This window comes from Takifugu rubripes, chromosome 16, assembly GCF_901000725.2.
Source record: "Takifugu rubripes chromosome 16, fTakRub1.2, whole genome shotgun sequence".
NCBI lineage: Eukaryota > Metazoa > Chordata > Actinopteri > Tetraodontiformes > Tetraodontidae > Takifugu > Takifugu rubripes.
The window spans coordinates 2,916,624-2,932,511 of NC_042300.1; the positions used below are offsets into that span (position 1 = coordinate 2,916,624).

Genomic DNA, 15,888 nt, shown 5'->3' on the forward strand with positions numbered 1-15,888 from the left:
CAACCCCTCCTCCTGCTGATTCACCTGCTCCTCCAACCCCTCCTCCTGCTGATTCACCTGCTCCTCCAACCCCTCCTCCTGCTCCACGTCCTGATTCGCCTCCTCCTGATTCTCCTGTTCCTACTCCTCTTTGCCCTCCTCCTGCTCCTCTTGCAGATGTGTCAGAACCTCGAGTGCTGTTAGATTACAAACTACAAATGTTTGAACTTTTTTCATGCTGAAGTTGGTTTGAGGGTAACATCAGAACTATGTCTGCTGGTTTTCAGATGTTCTTCAGTTCATCAGGTGATACAGAACCATCTCCAGAAGGGAACGTGCAACAGAAGACAAGTGGGTTCCGTCAGGAAAGAAATGTTCTGCACATTGAAATAACGTTAATACCAGCAAATCTGAAAAGGAACCGTGGAACCAAATCTCTCAGTTTCCGTTGCCATTTTATTGGTTTGATTTTGGTGCGAAATTCAACAAATTAATTGTTGACTTAAATATTATCTGTGATGCAACATAAAGCTGTGGAGTTGTAAAAGTAGTCTGTTAGCAGCATGTTAGCAGCATGGTAGCAGCATGTTAGCAGCATGGCAGCGACATGAGTTAGCTAAGTGTTAGCAGTACATTAGCGGTTCCCTCTGATGGTGGTTAAGGTCCATCCCAGAACGGATTTGGAGCCAACAGTCCAGTCAGGTTTCTGTGTTCTGTCTGTAGGAGATCAGGTCCAGGTGTGATGAAGGTTTCAATCGCTGTGCTAAAGTGATACAGCTAGCCGTGATATCCCCCAACTTTCTCCTCTGGTTCAGGAGTCCTCGTGTGTATCAGACAGGCGGCAGGAGGGTAAAGTTCCTCATGGGTTGGGGTTAGGACCTCTGTTATTGAGTCTGTCTCCTGCAGCAGGCTGATGCTGCATCTCTCCACATTACTGTCACATCTGCTTTTGTGTTTAAAATTTCAGCAGATGAGTGTAAAGCTGCCCATCAGTTCAGACAGGAAGTAACCCTCAGTAACTTCCTCTCTTGTGTTTTCATGATTTATACTTCTCAGCTGTGGCTAACCTTTGGTTGGTTTATGACTAATTATAGATGCGGTCACATGACATCACATCAATGAAGAGCTCGGAGATCTTTGATGTGACTGACTTCATGTGGGATTTTGGAGCTCACGTCAGCAACTGTGTTGTTAAAGTGGTAAATTAGGTTAAAAACATGTGATTTTTGGACTTTGGGAGCTGCTGAAGTCAAAGTTGAGTGTGTGTGAAGTCACTTGTTGGTGTTGCTGCCTGTAACATGAGAGCAGAGTCTTAAAATAAACCTCAGCGATACAGACGTGAGCAACAGACAGACGCAGAACAGGCACACAGACGACACAGGCGAAGCTCTGATCTCTGATCTCTGACAGTCTGATCATCTCCAGCTCCACAATGGCAGCACCCAGCATCTCCCAGTCTGGATCCACAGCTCCCAGTCTGGCTCTGGATGATTATTCTTTGTACAGTCACCTGAATGATGACGAGCTACTGCAGCTCGCTATCGAGCGCAGTCTGAAGGAAACACACAACAACAACGCTGCTACAACCTCTACTCCTCCACCGCACCCTGTGACCAGAACCTGCAACCAACACAGCTCCCACAACCCACCTGTGGACTACAGCTCCCACAACCCACCTGTGGGCTACAGCTCCCACAACCCACCTGTGGACTACAGCTCCCACAACCCACCTGTGGACTACAGCTCCCCTAACCCACCTGCAGAAAGGCCTCCTGATCCGTATGGACTCATTTCTTTTTCTCATTCTTCTAAATTTGCAGATCTTTATATTTGTGCTCTTTAAATTCTTCTGTTGTTGCACAAAACAAAGTAAAAAGGACAAAATTCCTGGGGGGAGGGAAATAGAGTTCTCCTGTGTTCTGATTGGCTGTTGTGTTGAGACAGGAAGACCTTTGCTGGGACAGTCAGTCGGTTTATGACCGGTTCTGGGAAGAGGATGTTAGCGTACCGTAAAGCAGACGGCAGCCTGTTGCACATTGTTCCTGAACTGGAGGAGTGAGTCACCTGCCTTGTTTCCACGCCAACAGGTCATCCAGTCTGAAGCCTCCTGCTGGCAGGACTGCAGAATAGAGCCATAAGCTCTGCCCCTCCACCACTGTAGCCCAGACGTGGACATTAGTAGTTGTAACTGCTATTGGTGTTTGTTTCTCAGGGAGGATGAGCCTCTGTTCCAGGCTATTCGCACAGGTGACGTCAATAAAGTCAGAAGGTTAGTGATGCATTCAGGAACCAAGCTGATGCTGCCAAGCAAACAAGGCTGGCTCGCCATCCACCAGGCGGCGTGGTACGGTCAGGACACGTGTCTGAGAGTTCTGCTGTCAGGTAACACACAGACTACACAGACAGACAGACACGCACACACACCCACCCATGTACGTGTGTGTTTCCTGAGCAGCTCAGCCGGGGATGATCAATAAGAAAGCAGACTGTGGTGAAACCGCTCTGATGGTAGCTGTGAGTCAGGAGCACGTGCCGTGTGTCCAGGTACTGTTGGAAAATGGAGCCGACCCTGACATATCAAACCGGGAGAAAGAGACTCCACTCTACAAAGGTAGCAACAGTGTGACACACCTGTAGTTTCTGTGGTCTCTGGTACAATCTGACCTTTCCTGCAGCCTGTGAACGCAACAATACTGCCATGGTGGCGGCTTTGCTGAACCACGGTGCAGTGGTGAACACGCGCTGCCTTTTGGGCTGGACTGCACTGCAGGAAGCTGTGTGTCGAAACAACGTGGAGGTGTGCGAAATGCTGCTGAGGGCTGGAGCCAAACTCAGCCTGACCAATATTTACGGCATCTCGCCGCTTTTCACCGCAGCCCAGAGTGGACAGCTGGCAGCGCTGCGCTTCCTGCTCAAACATGGTGCGTACACAAGACCTGCTCGAGTATTATCTTTATGAAGGGCACGCTAAGGGTTTAGGGGGTCTGGTGCAGGGTTAGAGGGTCTGAAGGAGGGTTAGGGGGTGTGATGCAGGGTCGGGGGTCTGAGAGAGGGCTAGAGATTCTGAGGCAGGGCTAGAGGGTCTAAGGAAGGGTTAGAGGTTCTGAGGCACGGCTAGAGGGTCTGAGGGAGGGCTAGAGGTTCTGAGGCAGGGCTAGAGGGTCTGAGGGAGGGTAAGAGGTTCTGAGGCAGGGCTAGAGGGTCTAAGGAAGGGTTAGAGGTTCTGAGGCACGGCTAGAGGGTCTGAGGGAGGGCTAGAGGTTCTGAGGCAGGGCTAGAGGGTCTGAAGGAGGGTAAGAGGTTCTGAGGCAGGGCTAGAGGGTCTAAGGGAGGGTTAGAGGTTCTGAGGCAGGGCTAGAGGGTCTGAGGGAGGGTAAGAGGTTCTGAGGCAGAGCTAGAGGGTCTGAGGGAGGGTAAGAGGTTCTGAGGCAGGGCTAGAGGGTCTAAGGGAGGGTTAGAGGTTCTGAGGCAGGGCTAGAGGGTCTAAGGGAGGGTAAGAGGTTCTGAGGCAGAGCTAGAGGGTCTGAGGGAGGGTAAGAGGTTCTGAGGCAGGGCTAGAGGGCCTGAGGGAGGGTTAGGGGGTGCGATGCAGGGTCGGAGGTCCGAGTGACGGTTTAGGGGGTATGAGGGAAGGTTACTGGGTCTGAGGCAGGGTTAGATGTTCTGAGGGAACAGATCAGGAGCGGGTTCTTCTTGGTTTTATTTTAAGCTCTGACCATGTGAAGGAGACGATAACTGGTACATGCTTGTTGGTGGAATGATCCTGTTTCCATTTTCCTTTTCGTTGTTTTCTATCTGCCGCTGTCTTTTTACGCGTTGTCCGTGCTCCTCCCCACAGGTGCAGATATTAACAGTCAGGCAGCCGACGGCGCCACCGCACTGTACGAAGCGACTAAAAATGAGCACCAAGACATCGTGGAGTTGCTCATCTCCCAGAAAGCAGATGCCAACAAGCCCGGAAAGACGGGATTATTACCACTGCACGTCGCTTCCCAGACAGGAAATGAGGCGTAGGTGCAGCCGCATTTTGCCGTTAGGTTGATTGGTGTTGTTGAGACTGTATGTTTGAGCTGTTCCTGGTTGGGACTAAATCCTGGGACCTTCTGTGTTTCCAGGATCGTGTCCATGTTGATTGCGGTTACCAGTAAGGCCAGAGTACGACGGACTGGTATCAGTCCGCTGCACGTTGCTGCTGAATACAATTGCGATGATGTTCTGGAGCTTCTGATCCAGGCAGGCTTCGACGTCAACGCTCAGCTGTCCCAGGAACGGTCCAAGCTGTACGAGGACCGCCGCAGCACGCCGCTCTACTTTTCCGTCATCAACGGCAACATTGAAGCTGTGGAGATGTTGCTAGCAGCTGGTGCCAACCCAAACATGGACATGTTCAGACCACTTATGGTAGCAGCAAGGCAATGCTGCGTCAAGACTGTCACCCTGTTGGTGGAGCATGGCGCCGATGTCAATGCCTGCATCCCCACACACCCCACCACCTTCCCCGCCGTCTACATGTTCTCCATGAAGTACCTGCCCATGTTCAAGTACCTGTTGGACCACGGAGGCCACGCCCTCTGCTGCTTCGAATGTGTCTACGGGAGTGGACCTCATCCACCCATCAATATCACCCGATCGGAAAGTAGTGACGACGTCCCGCATGACAGACAACAGAGGACAGGAGTCCAGGTGAGGTCACCTGGACCGCACCTGCTGTGGTCGGGCCCTTAAAACTGCAGAAATTGTTTTTGGATCCTGGTTTTGGTGATTCTGATTGTTTAACTGACTGAAAGTTTTGTGTTTGACGGACAGTTCTGTGAGATGATCTCGGCTCCCAGTATTTGCCGGTGGGCGGGGCCAATCATTGACCTTTTACTGGACTATGTTGGTCACGTGACCCTGTGCTCCAGACTGATAGAACACCTGAACAGCTACAATGCGTGGAGTGTCATCAAGGACAAAGCAGGTGAGCCTATAACCAGTAATCAATCCGCTGCTCCACCAGTAGACCACTGGTTTGACTGGTTTGCATGGTTTGCTACAGCTCCTCCGCGGCCGCTGCTGCACCTGTGCAGACTGAGGATTGAGAAGCTGGTCGGACATAAACATCTGAAGAAGCTGCCGCTGCCTGGAGCTCTGATCCGCTTTCTGAAGCACCAGCACACAACCAGCCAGGATGAAAGCTGAGCCCAGTTAGCCCAGTTGATCCAGTTAAATGCTAGCAGAATGATGAGAAACCTTCATCTTCACCTCATGGATAAAAGATCAGCCATCCTGTTTGCTGATGAGAACCTTCGATTTTTAATGTTCAAAAACCAGTTTGGCCAATTTCAATACTGTACTTTGTTACTGTGAAAAGTTGCAGAAGAAGGGAGACGATGTAAATATGTGTCCGAAAGAAAAGATTATTTAGACATAAAGAACTGATCCAAACATGCTAAGGCTCCTCCCATTCTGCCCATTCAATTTGGGACTTTTTTCAAGAAAATCATTTTTCTCAATTTGTTTATTTTGTGTTTTTCTGATCAACGTAATAATCAGAAGATGAGCTTTAAAATGTGAGAACCAGTTTTTTCTCCTGAGAAATCCACAGGTCAGTGAACACATCACACGAAATATCCGCTGATTCGGAGCGACAACAATAACAACAAAACAACAAAAGGAAACTGATGTCTGAAACGAGTCAAATCCAAGGTTGTACTCAAAGATTAACTAAAATGTATTAATTCTGAAAACAAACATTTACAATTCTGCCCAAAAATTCTGTCAAAGCTGAGAAAAGAAAGGAACTACTGTTATTCTCTAAATCGATCAGTGTATGGACGTGGCTCCACATCTCAACAGGTCCAGGACCCGTAGTCACACAGGCCAGAGACTAAAGTCGCTCTTAGTCACCTCATTCCACCAGTAACACCACATAGAGTAACTGGTAAAATAACCAGTATGACCAGTAAACAAACATTTAATAAAGGTTAAAGTTCGATGATGGGTGATTTCACTGTCTATTCATCTCTGTTTGGGTTTGGAACAACCATTACAGCTTTTAGAATACCTGGTTGCCTAGCAACAGGGTCCCCTTCACCTCCTGCCTGGGAAGGTTTAGGCTGAGTTTGTGACTTTGGCCCCTAATTACTTCCTTTTTGTCAATTTAACAACTGAGATTCAGTCTCATCGGAAACCCTGCCCCCTCACTCCGTAAAATGGGATTTTTTATTTTGTGACCTCATTAATTGACATTGATTTTTTCTTGAACTTTTGATTGGTTCTCATTCTGACCAACAAAGATAATGAAGATGTTCTCATCTGTGAGACAACTTCTCTCCTTAAACAGGAAGTGATTAAGTCTGAAAATAAACAAGCATTTCCTGTTCAAACACAAACTGAGACTTTATTTTTATCTCAGACACACAAACACTTCCTGTTTATTTAAGCAGCAGGGAGAAATAAAAGAAGATTAAGATGAGACTATTGTTTAAATCCTTTAATTTCTTTGACAGTTATGAGCTGATGGGTTAAAATGCGTCTTCATGTGACGATGATGATGATGATGATGGTGATGGTGATGATGATGATGATGATGGTGATGGGGAGGAGGAGGTGAGTGTTTCAGGTCTTAGGATTCTGTCGTGACCTCTGGCGGTACTCGGGCAGGTGATGAAGGATCCAGGCGGCTGGAGTCAGCATGACCACGGTGAACACCGACATTACGAAGAAACTTTGCTGTTTAAAACACCAGACCACCAATCAGAGCGCAGAGAAACAGTCACATGACAACCTCCAAGGGAAAAACAAGCAATCGTCCCCATGTTCAGCCTCTGCTTCTTTAATTTGATTTTGTTCTTAAGTCATGTCTTCATTTTAATACAAACATAATAAGCATGAAAAATGCCATTATAAAATCCAACAGGTGAAAGAATACTGAAACTCGTTAATCTTTAAATTTGTTAATCAGTTTAGTTTTTTTCTCTTTAAGACTCACAGCAGCTCCGATCTTGTTCCGAGGCGGTTTGCTGTAGATCCACCTCCTCGTCTCCTTCAGAGTAGATCCAGGAACATTTGCCATGGTCCTCAGGACGGTGCGCACCATCATCAGCTGCATTAAACCCAATGATCCACACTCTCCCGTGTCCACAGGGTTCTGGTGAGTTCATGGGGAGCTGCTCAGTCACACAGAACTTGGACACACAGGGAGGGGGGAGGAAGAGGAGGGCTAGGAAGAGGAGGGGAAAGGAAGAGGAGCGGGTGGACATTGGACCCAGATGACTGCTGATTAGATGTTTAATTTAGACATTGTTGATTGTCCAAACTGTAGCTTAAATCGTTGAGTGGAGATGAAAATCAGGTTCTAGCAACAGGATCACATAGAAAAGTGACAGTCAGTAAACAGCCTGTCAAATGTCAGGACAGCTGGACAAAGCCAATGATTGGATCGCCTCTGCAGAAGCAAATGGAGAACAACCAGCTGCAGGATGATTCAAGAGGGGAAGAACGGAAAGCTGATTAGTGTTTGATGTTCAGCAACAGAGTCTGTAACATGTTAATGTCAGCAGGTGACAAAGGCTTCTTCATCCTACACCGAGAAACATCAGGTGTCTTCTTCATCCTACACCGAGAAACATCAGGTGTCTTCTTCATCCTACACCGAGAAACATCAGGTGTCTTCTTCATCCTACACCGAGAAACATCAGGTGTCTTCTTCATCCTACACCGAGAAACATCAGGTGTCTTCTTCATCCTACACAGAAATATCAGGTCTCTTCTTCATCCTACACCGAGAAACATCAGGTGTCTTCTTCATCCTACACACAGAAACATCAGGTGTCTTCTTCATCCTACACCGAGAAACATCAGGTCTCTTCTTCATCCTACACCGAGAAACATCAGGTGTCTTCTTCATCCTACACACAGAAACATCAGGTGTCTTCTTCATCCTACACCGAGAAACATCAGGTCTCTTCTTCATCCTACACAGAGAAATATCAGGTGTCTTCTTCATCCTACACCGAGAAACATCAGGTGTCTTCTTCATCCTACACACAGAAACATCAGGTGTCTTCTTCATCCTACACCGAGAAACATCAGGTGTCTTCTTCATCCTACACACAGAAACATCAGGTGTCTTCTTCATCCTACACACAGAAACATCAGGTGTCTTCTTCATCCTACACACAGAAACATCAGGTGTCTTCTTCATCCTACACACAGAAACATCAGGTGTCTTCTTCATCCTACACACAGAAACATCAGGTGTCTTCTTCATCCTACACCGAGAAACATCAGGTCTCTTCTTCATCCTACACACAGAAAACATCAGGTGTCTTCTTCATCCTACACACAGAAACATCAGGTCTCTTCTTCATCCTACACACAGAAACATCAGGTGTCTTCTTCATCCTACACAGAAATATCAGGTCTCTTCTTCATCCTACACCGAGAAACATCAGGTGTCTTCTTCATCCTACACACAGAAACATCAGGTGTCTTCTTCATCCTACACCGAGAAACATCAGGTCTCTTCTTCATCCTACACACAGAAACATCAGGTGTCTTCTTCATCCTACACACAGAAATATCAGGTCTCTTCTTCATCCTACACACAGAAACATCAGGTCTCTTCTTCATCCTACACACAGAAACATCAGGTGTCTTCGTCATCCTACACACAGAAATATCAGGTCTCTTCTTCATCCTACACCGAGAAACATCAGGTCTCTTCTTCATCCTACACCGAGAAACATCAGGTGTCTTCTTCATCCTACACCGAGAAACATCAGGTCTCTTCTTCATCCTACACACAGAAACATCAGGTCTCTTCTTCATCCTACACCGAGAAACATCAGGTGTCTTCTTCATCCTACACAGAAACATCAGGTCTCTTCTTCATCCTACACAGAAATATCAGGTGGCTGCTGAGGTCGTTTTCCAGCCTGTTACTCAATTTATGGTGCTACAGGAGACAAGAATCAGGACCAGATCAACTTTGAACACATCTTTACTTTCTGGCACAGGCGGAAACTCAAGTGGTAACCAAACAACCACCGCCTGATTAACTGTTGGCCAACCATAAAATAACACGGCAACCGCATTTACAAAAGCCGACCACAAGATGGCAGCGTCAACCTGCAGGACACATAATTGTTACAGGAACTTTATTCGACGACCCCCGAGGGGGGCGTGCCCCCAAGACGCTCCGCCCCTGTGTCGGGCATGTTGATGTAGTCTTCATTGTAGTTCGTATGCAGTCGATGCTATTTATGGTGTGTAAAGTTGTGTAGTGTTGCATGAAACAAATGCCTAAAAATAAGTGGTTTAAAAGCACTAAAACAATATGGGAAAGGGCAGCATCTGTTTCTGTGGTGGTTTTACAGAGCCAGTGTTGGGCAGGTGCTGCTGAACACCACCAGTGACCACTCAGTCAGGCCACCGAGTCTACAATATGCTTAAAGATTCTTTACAGGTTGCTGGTGTTGAAAACTCCCAGGAAGTGACCACTAGTTCAACAGTAGGAGGGATGATAATGATGATGACGAGGGGAGGGGTCAAAGGTCGTCAGATGCAGTGGCCGCTGTCAAACCGTTGTCTCTTCCTGTTCTGCTGCTGCTCGAAAAACTGATGGATGTCATCGGGGGTCACGACCTGTCACAGGAAAACCCCGTGGTTACGTGGCATCAAGTTTTGCCAACATTGAAGACGAATGAGACCTGTTTTCCAAGAATGCTGCTCAGGCATCATGAGCCAGCAGGTAATGGCAGTAGTGGGTTAATGTGTTCATGTGGAATCACACTCACTTTTCCTTCCGCTGCAAATGTCTGCAGAAAGTCCTTCAGGTCACTCTTCATGTCGTTGTACCCTGACAACGAACAGGAAGTGTTATGCCACAGCACCATGTGCACCAGAAGCTACTTCAGCATCACGCGGTACTCCTACTGTAGCATACCATGAATGATCTCCAGCTGCTGGACCCGGTTCAGGTTGTCCAGCGCAGACATCAGAGGATCATGTTGGCGCGTCTCTTCGCTGGTCTTCCCTTTGTTCTCGTAGGCGAGGACTGTGTCCGACTCGTCGATCAGGAAGGACAGTCCGGTGGCCGACAGGTTCTCCTGAAAAGGACGCAGAGCGTCACCTCGGTGATGTAATTTGCCGCCTCAACCAACAGAGGCTTGGACAAGTCTTACCAGGCAGCTCTGACAGGTGCAAAGTTTGGAGCGCCATGACGACGGCAGAAACACCGCACCCGACTGGACTCTGGTCTGACCAATCACAGGCAGTTCCTTCAACCTGCAGCATGATCCCAAGTCCTCACGGCTGCGCTTACAGCTGGGCTGGATGTCCCCGTCAGACTGGTCAAGGATTTGTAGCACATTAAAGACAGTCGTCACTTTACCTGGAGTAATGTGTCTCGTCTATCGTCATGTCGTGCTGGCTGACCGCCGAGCCATCATCTCCTCAGACACCAACCCTCCGCCACCCTTAAGATTGAGCTACTGTCACCGTGGCAACCATCACCTTTGCTGTCTCGTTAGGAGAATCTCTCTTGGACTCGTCTGTTGTCATTTCCTTTTTCACCTGTATGTCTGTGCCAGAAACTGAAGTGGACGACAGAGAGAGAGGAAGTGGACAACAGTGAGAGAATAAGTGGAGGACAGCGAGAGGAGGGCCTTTTATTGAGTCAATTTATCGGACGCACAAAAAACATGTTGAGGATGTTGCAGCTAACAACATGAACACACTTCATGATGCTGGAGTGGATTCGAAACATAGCATGTGTTGCCATCCCCATGGGAACACGAAGGTGATAAACTAGGGACACAAATGAAAATCTGAGGAGGAATACCTGCCAAGTGTGCGGCGTAGGTCCAAAGGAATGTGTTTTTGTTCATGCAGGACTCGCAGATCATCTCCAGGAGCCCCACACTGTCTGGAACCACACAGCCCAAGTGCTGCAAACACAGGCGAGGTAAGTGACAACGACCACCAGAGGGCGCCACACCACCAGTCACCTCCAAGTGACTGAACTCTAGTGGGCAGCACTTTTCAGTGGTGTAGAACCAGTGTAGGTGAACCATTTCAGTACCCAGAATCATCATCAGGGCGGCAGTGATGTTTTAGACTCACCCGTCCGTGCAGCCAGTCCTCACACACCACACACTGAATCATCTCATCCTCCACCTGCACACAACAAACATTAACAGACGGGTAGTGATGGGCAAACACACCTGCTGGTCATGTGACCTTGCGACATCACCTCACCTGGTCATCAGGGTCGGGGTAAGGTCGACTGCAAGTGCAATAAAGTCCAAAGAAGTTCTGACTGTATTTATTCAGATTGTTGACGCTGTCCTTCTCCTGCAACAGAGCCATTACACACAAGAACCTGTGTTAAGCACTTCCTGTTTGTGATCCAAATGTTGAGACGGATGCACAGCTCCGCTGAACACTAGTGTTTTGGATCAATTACATTTATTCACACAGTGATTTTATAAGAATAACGAGAGCACCACAGCCTGTTAACAATTAGAGGATTTAACGAGTTACCACAGGACAGGTTACACTCACAGGGAAGAGTTTACACTTCAGCTCAGCAAATTTCTTGTTTCCGCAATCGCAGCGAAAATTCCTGTTGGAACCACAGAGGATGATCAAGTCAGAAACACATCCGGATCATAATCACCTTTCAAACATGATCTGAGCCTTCTGAATTTACTGGATGAACAGTCAGTGTGTTTCCACTATCCACACAAGTGTGTATGTGTGTGTGTGACTTGTGAGGGTGGGGTCTGCATGCAGCACTACTGTGATAGAATGATAAATTTAAACCCAAGTGTTGACCTTTTGGTGTAGAGTTCAAAGAGGTCGTGACCTTCGTGACACTTGTATGAACAGGCCAGACACACACCAGTCGGCTCGCCCCCCTTTGGTGTGCAGGTGTTACAGGCATACAGAGCCTGACGTTTCACATAGCCCTGAATATATATATATAAAAAAACACAGGCGTAAATAGCACAAAAGGAATCAAAATCTGTGGACTGCATTTAGTTCCAGAGTTAAGGAAGACTAGAGCCAACCTGAGGATACGAGCAGTGATCCGAGTCACTTCCTCCCAGTACAGCTGAAGCTTCTTCCTCCAGTTCCTCATCTTCCTGCAGGACATCCACCAGAGACACAGTCTGCTCCTCCGACATCCTCAGCCCAAAATCCACTTAAAAATAAAGTTATTTGCTTCAAAAAGCTTTTCTAGGTTCCATCCAGTGTTACCATGCAGCGTCAGGTGGCCCTGCTGGAGTCAAACAGCGCCACCTGTAATTTCCTGAAACCTGAAGTTCAGATTTCTTCCAAACACTGTCTGAGAGACAGTAAACTAATATCTGCCACACAAACAAATCTGCTGGTCTAAAGTCTTTTTTTTTCTTTGACAAGACATAAAAGTATGACTATAAAAATGCACAATCCAAATACATAGCGACCTACTCCTAAAATTGAACTAATGGTAGAATTCCTTCATTTTATGCAAGGCGGGCTCTTTTTGTTTTTAATGAAACATAACGGTATTTTGGGTTGCTCCTCCTAGTGTCCAAGTGGTTCTGGTAGATATTAGCCATTATTAGAATTAAATAACATTGACATTTTTAACTTGTCTCACGTCTGTAGATATGGGCCATCGAAATCCTTGTTTCTGATATACAAACATTATTTTATGATCAAATATCTCTACAATGGAGAAATTTCACATCCTCCTTTGTTTGGTGGATAAATGACTTCAAGTATTTTTTCTTAATAATTAAAGGTTTTGTAGTGATTTCGCCCATTACCTGCTGTTTTGAGTCTGTATTGGTCCGATTGTGGGGTTATTGTTGCCTTTTACGCTGTGTTCGTTAAAAACAAAATGTTTGAGGCCATCTTTTGCTTTGGCAATGCAAGTTACCTCCTGTCCGTGCTAATGCTAACCAACGCAACTAACTTCTATCAGTGTAAACTTACCGACCCGCCGGACCACTAACTGGGAGAAGACGGACTGGTGTCGTGTCCAAACCACCAGGAGACTTGATAAAGACGATAGTTTTATTGACGATCAACTCAGTCTGACCCGCTGGTGAGGTCCGAGTTATCCAAACCGCTAGCAGACACTAGCTAAAACGAAAACTTCCGGTTTATTTCCGCGGATCATAATTGGCGGGATTGCCCGGTCAGAGGTTAACGGAAACGAAAAAATAAAGTTTAGAAAATTATTTTGTCACTTAAAAACACAATTGACTCTTAAATTATTACTACAATGTCATGAAATTTCCTTATTAATATGTACGGCTGAACAAGATGGAATGGGAATAAAAATTGAATTATGTCGTCATAATAATGCGCCTGGGAGTTTGCGCCATTAAGTCCGTCTGTCGCTGCCGTTAGTAGTTCGTAGTTCTTCTTGATTAATTTATTTACGCATTTTCACCGAAAAGACACCATTCACATTTTTAAAATTGTTAAATGTCATTTACAAAAGCAACAGTCATTTATACAGTTCAACAAAGCATAAAGACATTTGGCTGAAATATTTAAGACAATTATATCAAATTGAAAAACTTTTGTTTTTCATCTGACGTATTGATTTAAAAAGCTTGACTACATTATATTTTAGCTTCCGGGTGGCAAATCTCCTTAGCATTAAATAAACCATGTTGGACTATTTAAGAGTAGCCTACATGTTACATTGTGTTGAACTGAAAAGGTTAAAAATACAAAAAGTTAAATCTAATAATGACCATCTATTATATCACTGATGAACACAGTCACATTTTAAAAGAAAAATAAGTTTGTTGTTAAAAAAAAAAGAATGCAGGGAAGCCAGAGGTGGCAGTTTTAGCTAATTAATGGCCATATTCTTTGGTGTGGAAGAGTAACACTCATTTTGTGGATTGAGGGGCTGTTGATAAAATTCCATTTAATAGGGATGACTGGAAATATATTTAATGAGGTTTAGGATTTTTTGGAAATGAAAAACCTATTCAGGTGAAGGTGGGAGCAGAATTATCAAGGCCCTGACAACACAGGGGAGAGTGTTTAGCCCAACCCTGTTCTCAGTACCGGTAGGTGATATATTCACCAACATTCCAGATGGGTCACTGATGATACAGTCCTTGGAAAGCAGATATAGAAACAGGTGAGGTGAGGTCTCGGGAGCAAAGTTTATGGATCAGCAGCGGAGTGAGCTTAGACCTACAGGAGGAGAGCTCAAAAACTCCTGCAGAGTGGGGTGGCTGAGGAGGAAACTGTTAAATGAAACTAACTTCTAGATTACTATGAGGCCACATGGATTTTCATCCTATAAAGGGAGATCTACAGATGAGTCGAGACAAAGACAGGACGCAAAAGGACAGTTTTGAGTAAATACAGGCATGTTTGGTCAGATGTTGACGAGACTCGCGTGTGGCTCAATAGTCCTGTTTACCGATGTGAGAGCCAGATAATAGACCTTCAACCTCTCAAGACTAAAAAAGTAAGAAAAATACAGATGTTAAAAGTGAATTCTACTTTATCCTTGACAGCAGATAGCTTGAGATTTTTACTGATGGCTCAAAGGAGGCACAAACAGAATCTTTGGTGCATTCCAGAATTTTTTAGCTGAACACAAAAACATCTGATTACATTAGTGTAATTGCTGGTGAATTGTTTGCAACATTTATGTCAGCACAGTGATCTTATCATATACTGACGTCATTAACTTGGTGTTTCAGTAGCAGAAGCATCAAAACTCACCAATAATGAATAAAATCACAGAGTATGGAAAGTGTGCAGGGAAGGACTTTGTGTTGGGTTTTTCTGGGACCCAGCACACCTGACAAACTAGCAAAGGAAGCAGCTCAGAGGAGCACTGCAGAAAATGAAAGGAAATTAACAAAATTATAGGACAGAAACAAATGGACATTGGCAACAGCAGTGTGGGGAAACATTCAACAACAGAACAACTGCTTGTAGTGTGCAGGCAAAATACAGAAGGAATGATGGATGTACTGAGGAAACTGGTGGAGGGTGGTGGACGGGGATGAGAAGAGCAGTTTGAGATGTGTAGAGACCCGAGGTGTTTTTATGTCTGACCTTTTGGATTGTTTAAGAAGATTTAAGGAGGAAGAGGACCTGAAGGTGGCAGTAATGCACAATCACGGATGCCAACTGCCGTTACCCCCCCAAAGAAGAAGAAGAAGAAGAAGAAGATGGAGGCTGCAGCAGCTCTGCTGGCAGAGCTGAAATTCCGGGACGGTGTAAAGGAACAAATCAGCGTTAAGGTGGAGAATAACCTGACATCTTTGATCGCTGCTGTTCAGGAGCTCAACGGCGTCGCGTCGCGACTCCTCAGCGAGCTGGTAGAGCGGGAAAAATCTCGCGGACACACACAAGGTAGCTGTGACTACGCTGTTAGCATCACACGGGCTCGTTTCCTGTGGCTTTGTGATTTACCTGGTTACCTATCGCAGGTGAGGAAGAGGTGGAGGACAGTGATGAAGACGACGACGGGCCAGAGGAGCCGTTAAACGCTGAGCCGCATCCTCCAGCCAAAAGAACCAAAACTTAAAAAGACAATGTTTCTATTTGTGACGGCAATGAGCTGTGTGGACCACGTGACCCAAAACAGGCGTTCCCGCGTCGTCATAATAAAGTTTCTGCTGCTCATCACTGATCAATTAGCGGCTTCTTCCCCTCATTACCCTGTAAACATCAGCATTTATACAGATTTAACATATTTTAAATCATCAACTCGCCAAAAAAAAGTGTCATGATCTTTAGTCCCTAGAGTTAACACATAAACAGGCAACGAGAAAAGTGGATGTTTGAAAGGAAAGCTCTCAATTATGAACACGTTCAAAGTTTTAAATAAATACATTTTGATATTTTCAGATAGAGCGATGACCCATAAATAACCACTTCAGT

General features: G+C 45.9%; 2 protein-coding genes and 1 long non-coding RNA gene across 7 annotated transcripts; 1 reads left to right on the forward strand and 2 right to left on the reverse strand.

Annotated features, from left to right (window-relative positions):
• The first annotated feature begins 59 nt into the window (after positions 1-59).
• Positions 60-6,353, forward strand: LOC101065538 (ankyrin repeat and SOCS box protein 2-like). Of its 2 annotated transcripts, XM_003971446.3 has the most exons (9): positions 60-1,758; positions 1,924-2,034; positions 2,192-2,361; positions 2,435-2,590; positions 2,655-2,900; positions 3,818-3,989; positions 4,095-4,662; positions 4,786-4,939; positions 5,018-6,353. In XM_003971446.3, exons 1-9 carry the CDS (start codon positions 1,412-1,414, stop codon positions 5,158-5,160), a joined length of 2,067 nt encoding a protein of 688 aa, XP_003971495.2. In that variant the 5' UTR covers positions 60-1,411; the 3' UTR covers positions 5,161-6,353. The 2 variants fall into 2 exon arrangements, with proteins under 2 accessions (XP_003971495.2, XP_029705437.1); XM_029849577.1 differs by lacking the exon at positions 1,924-2,034 and having other exon boundaries at positions 62-1,758.
• LOC105417525 (uncharacterized) lies at positions 6,342-7,144 on the reverse strand. The gene is made up of 2 exons (XR_965146.2): positions 6,953-7,144; positions 6,342-6,693 (listed from the first exon to the last, which is right to left on the reverse strand). It is a non-coding gene; the product is annotated as an uncharacterized lncRNA (long non-coding RNA).
• A 1,803-nt stretch (positions 7,145-8,947) lies between these two features.
• Positions 8,948-15,556, reverse strand: ubr7 (ubiquitin protein ligase E3 component n-recognin 7). Of its 4 annotated transcripts, none has more exons than XM_029849594.1 (12): positions 15,418-15,556; positions 12,039-12,172; positions 11,803-11,936; positions 11,530-11,590; positions 11,224-11,319; positions 11,089-11,142; positions 10,808-10,913; positions 10,480-10,559; positions 10,149-10,313; positions 9,911-10,073; positions 9,762-9,823; positions 8,948-9,609 (listed from the first exon to the last, which is right to left on the reverse strand). In XM_029849594.1, exons 2-12 carry the CDS (start codon positions 12,153-12,155, stop codon positions 9,523-9,525), a joined length of 1,125 nt encoding a protein of 374 aa, XP_029705454.1. In that variant the 5' UTR covers positions 12,156-12,172; positions 15,418-15,556; the 3' UTR covers positions 8,948-9,522. The 4 variants fall into 4 exon arrangements, with proteins under 4 accessions (XP_029705454.1, XP_029705452.1, XP_011610125.2 ...); XM_029849592.1 differs by lacking the exon at positions 15,418-15,556 and adding an exon at positions 12,956-13,132; XM_011611823.2 differs by lacking the exon at positions 15,418-15,556 and adding an exon at positions 12,952-13,132.
• Between the last annotated feature and the right edge of the window lie 332 nt (positions 15,557-15,888).

Bases quoted from the DNA above. Each gene is read 5' to 3' on its own strand.
- LOC101065538 (XM_003971446.3), top strand. From the start codon at position 1,412: ATGGCAGCACCCAGCATCTCCCAGTCTGGATCCACAGCTCCCAGTCTG. The intron at 1,759-1,923 runs GTATGGACTCAT...GTGTTGAGACAG, and splicing joins GCAGAAAGGCCTCCTGATCC to GAAGACCTTTGCTGGGACAG. The intron at 2,362-2,434 runs GTAACACACAGA...TTTCCTGAGCAG, and splicing joins TCTGAGAGTTCTGCTGTCAG to CTCAGCCGGGGATGATCAAT.
- ubr7 (XM_029849594.1), bottom strand. From the start codon at position 12,155: ATGTCGGAGGAGCAGACTGTGTCTCTGGTGGATGTCCTGCAGGAAGAT. The intron at 11,937-12,038 runs GTTGGCTCTAGT...ATATATATTCAG, and splicing joins ATCACTGCTCGTATCCTCAG to GGCTATGTGAAACGTCAGGC. The intron at 10,560-10,807 runs GTATTCCTCCTC...CGTCCACTTCAG, and splicing joins CTACGCCGCACACTTGGCAG to TTTCTGGCACAGACATACAG.